The 8,071-nt window shown below is 49.7% G+C and overlaps 2 protein-coding genes across 2 annotated transcripts; one reads left to right on the top strand and one right to left on the bottom strand.

Moving 5' to 3' along the window:
- Positions 1–971: 971 nt before the first annotated feature.
- FIBRA_02550 (uncharacterized protein) lies at positions 972–3,547 on the top strand (the record flags this gene model as incomplete). The annotated part of the gene is made up of 7 exons (XM_012324409.1): positions 972–1,036; positions 1,092–1,280; positions 1,357–1,377; positions 1,436–1,871; positions 1,924–2,279; positions 2,339–3,192; positions 3,246–3,547. 7 exons carry the CDS (start codon positions 972–974, stop codon positions 3,545–3,547), a joined length of 2,223 nt encoding a protein of 740 aa, XP_012179799.1.
- A 1,385-nt stretch (positions 3,548–4,932) lies between these two features.
- On the bottom strand, positions 4,933–7,976 carry FIBRA_02551 (uncharacterized protein; the record flags this gene model as incomplete). The annotated part of the gene is made up of 9 exons (XM_012324410.1): positions 4,933–5,077; positions 5,130–5,179; positions 5,231–5,551; positions 5,607–5,729; positions 5,786–5,844; positions 5,895–6,395; positions 6,446–7,359; positions 7,411–7,855; positions 7,907–7,976. 9 exons carry the CDS (start codon positions 7,974–7,976, stop codon positions 4,933–4,935), a joined length of 2,628 nt encoding a protein of 875 aa, XP_012179800.1.
- Between the last annotated feature and the right edge of the window lie 95 nt (positions 7,977–8,071).

The raw sequence follows: 8,071 nt of genomic DNA on the forward strand, positions 1-8,071 counted from the left end.
GCGGCAAAGCCGCAGCGGTGATTCCATGAGTTCAGCTTTGTCCGTCGCGTGCGTGTCTACCACCACAAACAGGCCATCGACTCATATACTATCAGGGCGCGCGAGGGACGTGCGTTACTGTGATTGCCCGATACTAAGTGTGGGGTGCTCAGACGCACCTTTCGCAGCGACCTCATTCTAGCATGCCGAGCTTTCTAGTCCTGAAATCGAAATGTGGATTATTTGGTTAAAGCTGAGTACTGAACTGCTGAGTACTGATCAGTATTATCGATGGTTGTGTGTAGCAGTGTGAGCTTAGATGGTTGTCTTTTCGGGATTCTCAGGTGGCGTCGCTGGCGCTCAGGCTCCACCGACTCCCATGACATAGGCTGTACCGTGGTACCTCAATTCGGTGGCTTTCCTCTCATAAAATAGTACAGGAATAGGAATAGTTTTCATGCCATAATCAAGGGCTGTCCAGACTCTAGGCTAGCTCATTCAAACTTCGAGGTCCCTGGCTTCGAAGTTCGTCTCTCATGATTATCCAGTCGTCGCGTGACAATGCGGAGAACTTTATTTCAAGTAAGTGGTGCGCATGACTATCTGGACTGCCAGTGGAAATCGAGTGATGTGATCAAAAAGTGGTCTGCAAAGGCTCTTATCAAAGTTACATCTTGATCACAATACTACTGGAGTTGAATATTCTGTGCTGTTTGTACTACATAAGACGAAAGATGAAGATGCAATGGCTGGTCACTCAGTGGTTCTGCGAATCCACGTACCGCGAACTCTGCTTTGACAGCGTGTATTTCATCTCACTGGCGCGCGGCGTATTAATTTTTGTCAGCCTATCGTGTATGATCTGTACTGATAGTCCCCTCCAGACACAACGAGGCAACCATGCAATGGATCATGCAGCCGCATAAATAAGGGTTTTGAGGGAGTGTAGGATAGGAGTTCAATATTGAGTACCTCGACATTCCGCACAAATAATGTTCCTCTCTTTCTTGAACATAATCGTCAACAGTATCCCAGAGCTTCTCTGGGCCCTCTTAAAGTTCTCTGTTTCCCGCTCTAATTGGTACTCGGTGCGCTGATCTCTACTTATCCAGTGGCTATCCCCCGTTATCATCCACTGGGGCGCAGCCTGCAACACCCGATTCCCCGAAGCCTGGAGGCCCCGGCCTAATAGGCACAGTGGTCGGTTCCGCTACCTCAGGGGCAGACCCTCTTCCACCTACATCAGTCACTCCTGTGCCACAACAGCAATTAAATGTCCCTAGCCAAGGCGAAGACCTCGGGTATGTGAAAATCATACGCATATTTGTGAAATACTGATTATTCCCGACCCCTTGTTCTAAATCACTCAACGTTCAGCACCGAGATTCGATTGTCAAGGTGAGCATTTTCCTGTGTGCGAGAACATTGTTGTATCTCATTCGCTATATTGTACCAGACCGGATCCCCATCTCTTCGCACTCATTATCGGGATTAATGATTACAAATATCCCAGTACTCCCAATTTGCTTGGAGCGGTCCCCGATGCCGATGCCGTTCGAGATTACTTACAAGAACAACTCGGAGTCCCAAGCTCCCAAATCATAAATCTCCGAGACAGTCAAGCCACGCGGGCTGCAATTCTCCACGAAATCCATGCGTTTATGAATGATGACCGGATCCAGAAGGGAGATCCAATCCTTATTTATTATGCCGGGCACGGTGCAAGCGCGCACGCACCCCCGAACTGGGAGGCTGGAGGGTCTCATATCCAGCTGCTAGTTCCACACGACCAGTCTTGCATCGATTGCAGTGGCCACTTGGTCCACGGAATCCCAGATCGTACACTTGGGGCTCTGCTTACCCAAATCGCAGACAAGAAGGGGGATAATATTGTTCGTTCTCCTCTCATGTTCTCCTGAATCGTATTGATTGGTTGAGCACCAGTCTGTCATTTTTGACTGCTGCCACTCTGGTTCTGGCACGCGTGCAGATGTTGCCGAGCCTACCCGCTTGGATAGAGGCATCGAAGTTAAGACGAGTCTCCCAGCTGATCTAGACCAGGAGATTTGGAATTCTCCATCCTCGTCATCCGAAGAGCGTGCAATAGCAATCTCTGCCGGTTTCGCTCACAGCGGTCTTCGATCCCACGTACTTCTCGCGGCATGTGGCGCGGAAGAGCGTGCCAGAGAAGAAAGAGCAAGAGGCCTCTTCACGAAGGCACTGATTGACGCACTTATTAGCTATGGAACGGATAAGCTCACATACGCTGATGTTATTAAGCGAATGTCACCTCTGCCAACGTAAGTCCAATCTATCGATGCACCAACAGTCAGTGGCATTTGAAACTATCCGTCGATAGACAGAATCCACAATGCGAGGGCGTCAATCAGAAACGAATCCTGTTCAATGCAAAGAGCGCAGCCCGGCGACGCGTGCTCTACAAAATACACAAAGATGGTGACAAATATGTGATAAGCGCGGGGGCAGCCCATGGCATCACTGCCAATGCCCGCTTCGCAATTTACCCAGACCAAGACTCATCTCTAAAGCAAGATCCCCTAGGCACCGTCATCGCTCACCCTCCAGAGCCTTTCAAGACGGACGTATATGCTGAGGGATCCAACTTCACGCTTGAGACGGAGGGATTTGCGCTTCAGACTCGTGCAGGAGACGAGGAAGATCTGAAGGTTCATGTTGCACTGGATGAAAAGCTTACTTTCATCTTTCAAGCACTCGCTAAGGAGATGCAAAGGACCGATCCCGCGCGCAGAACCATCATTCCGGTCGAAAAAAAGGAAGCCGCTAAGCTTGACATCGCGCTTGAGGACGGAAGCGTCGTCTTCAATATCCTCCACTCTGTGACTTCACAGTATGGGCTGACACGTATGCCTTGCACTATCAAGCCATCCTTCAACGCTGTCCAACTTGTCATCTATGCCGCCGCCAACTTCTACTGGCACCTCGACCGCAAGAGTACGAGTGGTAGTCTGCAAAACTTTGTCAACATCGAGTTCAAGCGGCTTAAAAAATTACGAGAGGTCGACCATGATGGCTACAACGTCCTCCTTGAGGACGGTCCAAATCTGATTCGTTCCAGTGTGATCGATCTGCAAGTCGATGACACCGCACAATATGGTCTCAAGATTATCAATAACTCGAAAGTGCCACTATACCTGTCGGTATTTTTTTTCGATAGCAGCGACTTGAGCATCGGTGAGTGCGCTGATGAATATTGGATCTCGACGACGCTCAGTGTGTTGTTCCAGACTCGTGGTATGAGCCGCCGACCGCCAGCGGCACTGTCGACCCACCTCTTCGAGGGAAAAGCTTCTTCACCATAGGCTACGGTAATTCAGGGACAAATCCGCGCGATTTCTACCTTCGAGAGGGACAAAAGCTCGATGTCGGGTTCTTGAAAGTGTTCCTCTCGACAGAATATGTTGATCTATCACATATCCCTCAGCCGTCGCCCTTCGATAGGGACCGCGCTTCAAGGCAAGCCCCTCGTAAGCCTCAAGAAGCCTGGGACACTATTCTAATCCCAGTAATCCAACGAAGCGCATTCTAAGACCGTGAACACGAGTTTGTTTCATCTTATGTTCCTTAAGCTCATAACTAAGTCGTTGAGATTGTGGTGCAGCTGAACGAGATGCGAGCGGGGCTGTGTATGCAAAATAGCTTTCCATAGCGTCCCTGGTATCAGTGTCCGCATCGGTAAGGACATCACGTGCTTTGTGTCGATTGATTAGCTACGTTAGTCGCTGCGCAGATGTTATTGCTGTTGTGTTCAATACTCGATTAGTATGTCCAAATCCGATAAACTGCCTGCTGCATCGCACACGGAGCAGCGCATTGTGAACGAGTCTCAGCTCGTGAACAGAGACTGAACGCTCTGAATGTGGCTCTGGAGGGTGTGGACTCAACGCTGATTATCTCCCACTTGTCACCTACGTCACTTATATAGCAGTTGGCCGGCCTGTTAGCGAGGCGCGGTCTAGGTGATGGAAACGACCAAGACTGAGGGTATTTCCATGCAAGACCACAGACTTGTCCAGATCTCACCCACGCGCAAAACGCGTATGAAGAGTAACTCCGAGGTCATATAAAGTGCGTGTTGAACGTAACAACCCGGGTGAGGAAGAGTGCGCACTGATACGGCTCGGAGAACCTTACGGGAGAGAATCATGAACACGAAAGCAATAAATAACGAATTCATATTGGGAGTATTCCAGCGCATTGTGTGTACAGGGCATGTTATAAACACGTGAGCGCAGGACCGCAAAGGGACGACGAAGCTTTTAGCAGAATTAGCCGGCTGCTAGAGACTCTCGGAAGACTTGACGGTTGCCGTCCCGACTTGTGAAGCGAGATCGAGTCGGCGTAGGATTCGATAGCTTCACCAACACCCGAAAAATATTTGCTATACCAGTAGGAAGATGTCTCAAGGACTAAGACTGTAAGTGTTGAACGTTGAACTTCCAAGGTAGGGCGAGTCAGTTCATCATGACCAGCTACGCTCCATGGCACACGCCGCCGCGGCGAATCCGAAGCTCAGCCTAGATAGTCTAGACCAATTGCAGGGCTCGATCACCTTAAATTATTATTCCTCTTTCCGGCCGTTAGCATTCAAGCAAAATTTGCGCGGCAAGAGATTAGCGTCTAGTCTAGATGATTAATAGAATGCACTGCCAATTGATATGATGCGTATGATACAAGATGCATAAAAACACATTGCGATGAGTAAGGTATGAGGTGTAGTAATAGTACGGGCCAGACATTATACAAAGCCAAGAATGATTACATTCTCGCCCATAGATACGGCAACGACAACCAATTAACAAACGTGTGCAGATCACAAGTGGGTCCAAAGCAAATGGAGGAAGATGTTGTCCGCAAGATAAGAATGCAGGAGAGAAGCACGAATGAAGTCAATCGTCGATGAGTATAATGGTCCTATCGATATTTTTGGACAAGGCGTTCCACTTCCTCGACGACCTCGCTCATAGTCGGCCGCTCTTGGTGATCGTGTTGCCACATGCGATCCATCAGATCTACAATCTCCGGACACCAATGCTTGCGCAGCCCACTGACTGATGGTCTAAGGATTGCACATGAGAATATGGCATCGAAATGTGGAATATGAAAATCACCTCTGGCGTTTGCTGCCTACAAGGTCGTAGATGGCGTGTTCGTTCATGCCCTTGATATCTGTCAGACAAGCAAGGACGGACTGACGTGTTGACAAACTCACCTCCCACGGAAACTTCTTGTTCGGAACATGCCACTGTAGAATTTCCCAGTAGACCAGTGCACAAGAAAATACATCAACCTTGTGGTTATATTTAGGGTGGGCGTGCCATAACTCTGGAGCCTGCCAGTTAACTGTCCCGACCAAGCTCCGGACCATTGAACGCGTGGATTGTTTTACTTTCGCCAGACCAAAATCCGTAATCTTTGCGACGCCTCTCGAAGTGATCAGAATGTTCGACGATTTACAATCCCTGTGGATGACGGAAGGTTTGCGAGTATGTAAATATTCAAGACCTCTAGCTATGTCAAGCATGATGCATAGCTACAGGCATGGACGATCTATATCAGTACATGCGACAAAAAATATAACCGCTTACAACTCTGTACAATGAGGGAGGGTTGACATTCCGGACATAATCGAAGAGATCGCCGTTTGAGCAGAGTTCACTGACAATCATGACGGGCGTCTCTCGAGTGTTTTCCGGAATGCTGACCCCAAGCTGAGCAGAAACTGCGTTAGATCGCGCAAAAAATGCAATAACATATATACACATACGAAGCGAACGATGTTGGGATGGCTAAAATCTCCCAACAGCTTGAGTTCCTTGATGTCCACTAGAGCACTTCAGAACGACAAGCAATGCGAGTAGTAGCCGGACACTCACTTGCACTAAGTTGATCGCGGAACTCTGCAATGGCTACCTTCCGACCCTTGAACTTGGCAATGAAGACATCTTTGAATCCACCACTGCCAATTTTCTCCAATTTTGTCAGCTTGTCTGGAGGTATTTCTCTGTCATCTAGCCCTAGGCTTTCTAAGTCAAGCTCGAGTTCGGGGTCGGGCTCCTTCTGTCTACCAGATGGCGGAGGTGTCCTCGGTTCGTCCATATGCACACGTTCCTCGCGCAGCAAAACAGGAGGCGTACCACTGCCGCTGTTGCTACGAGTTTTCCGCCTGCCATTTGGACGGCCTTTCGTAGTTGAAGGTGGACGTGCCGTTCCGGTTGAGGAAGGCGAACTATAGTGTCGATCCCGCCATTGCAACAGTGCTTCAGCGAGCTGAGGCTTGGTACCTGTTGCATCAAGATCGCGGGTCTCACATAGACGTACGAGATCATCACGGCGGAGGCGTACAAGGCTCTTTGTTGTAGCGATGGCGAGATCGACTGAACGAACATGTCAGACTGAATTCATTGATGAATGAGAAATAAATTACCGTCATCATCGTCCATAGGCTCGTCAGTTTCCTCACTTCCTTCAGTCTCGTCTTCCAAATCTACCTCTACGTCGACGTCCTCTCCTATAGATTCATTCTCCTCGTCCTCATCGCCGATGGACTCAGTATCGTCTTCCGTAACAATCTTGCCACTCCGGAGTCTTCGTGGGGGCAATATGAGGTGTGCATCCTCGTCTTCATTGTCTGCGACACTCCTCTCGTCATCTCCTTCATTCTCCTCCTCATTCTCCTCCACACTCTGCCTGGAGTGCAGCTCTCCATCACTTCCCTCATCATCACCGTCACTAGGGGGTGTATGTGTTTGTAGTCGTCGTGATCTTAATCTCCGCCTAACGGGCGTCCGTTTAGCAGAAGCTTTAGGTGTCGCCGTTGGGGATGGGGAGGCTAATTCATCTACTTCCCCTTCTTGATCACGGTCACTTTCCTCGAGTTCATCCTCCTCGTCATCGTCTTCCCGCAAACTTCCCACGTTTTCCTTTGCCTTCCGCATTGGGATCACACGCCTTGCAGCTTCGGCACAGTCGCCTTCCACCCTCTGCTTGTCCTTCTGACTTGCGATCTTCCCCTTGTCACCTTTGCTACGTAGTCGCCTGGGGCTAGGAGAAGCTGTAGCCTTTATCGATGCCTCAATTTCAGTAAGGTCAGTCAAGTCACTCTCCTCATCACTTAACGAAGGAAGGGTATTTGCGTCGCTGATTTGGATATCGTCGCTGAACTCTACTTGCTTCCCTTTTCCTTTCCCCTTCCAAGTCTCTGAGGATGCTGGGGCAACGGGCGGCTCATTGGAGGCTTTGCGACTTCGCAGACGTGTCGCCGGAGGAGATGGTAATGACGATGCCGCTACGGATGAGACTGGCGGAGACTTAACGGAACTCGCATTACTGGGGCCTCGTCTGCGACAAAGCTTATCAGTAGCTATAGATGATGGAAGCAAATGCATTTACTTGCGCGACAACCCATTCACTTGCGGCAGTCCAACGGACTCTAATCGGACTTTCTTGCTTGTATCGCCGCGCTGATGATCAAGCTGACCTAGAGAAAGACACCTTTCTGTTGTACGAACGCGAGAGGCACGGCTGAAGTCTTGTACAGTCACCCGTCTCCGTAAACCATTCTTGAATCGCCCAACAAAATCAGTCTCTTCTCCTCCAGCCACGTTGCCACCATCGGAAGAATAATCGCTGGAATTGCTGTCAGCAACGCCGGGAGATGAAGGGGGCAGCTCTGCCACGTCGTCTCGCGCGGCGATGATGCAATCGACAATCTCAGGCTTCGTGAGAAGCTCTGCGTCTTCTGATAAGCCTGCAGCCACGTAAAGCTCAACAAGCTGTTCTTTGCGCAATCGCAAGAGCTGCTTGGAAGCCGCCTCATGGATGAGGAAGTTATCGGCTAAGAATGTGTTAATAGCATTGCGATACCATAAGTATACTTCGTACTTACACGAATCTAGAGCACTCTCGTTATCGGAATTGTCCGAAGGATCCCAATGGTTCGGATCGTCAATGTCCATCCCACTTGTAAGTTCATCTTCGCTAGAGTCCGGAAGCGCCTTGCGTCTCTTCGCTCTAGGACCCCCACGCGAACCTCGTCCAGCGGCTGGGGGGT

The sequence above is a fragment of the Fibroporia radiculosa genome, assembly GCF_000313525.1.
Source record: "Fibroporia radiculosa TFFH 294 genomic supercontigs, scaffold1320, whole genome shotgun sequence".
Lineage (NCBI taxonomy): Eukaryota > Fungi > Basidiomycota > Agaricomycetes > Polyporales > Fibroporiaceae > Fibroporia > Fibroporia radiculosa.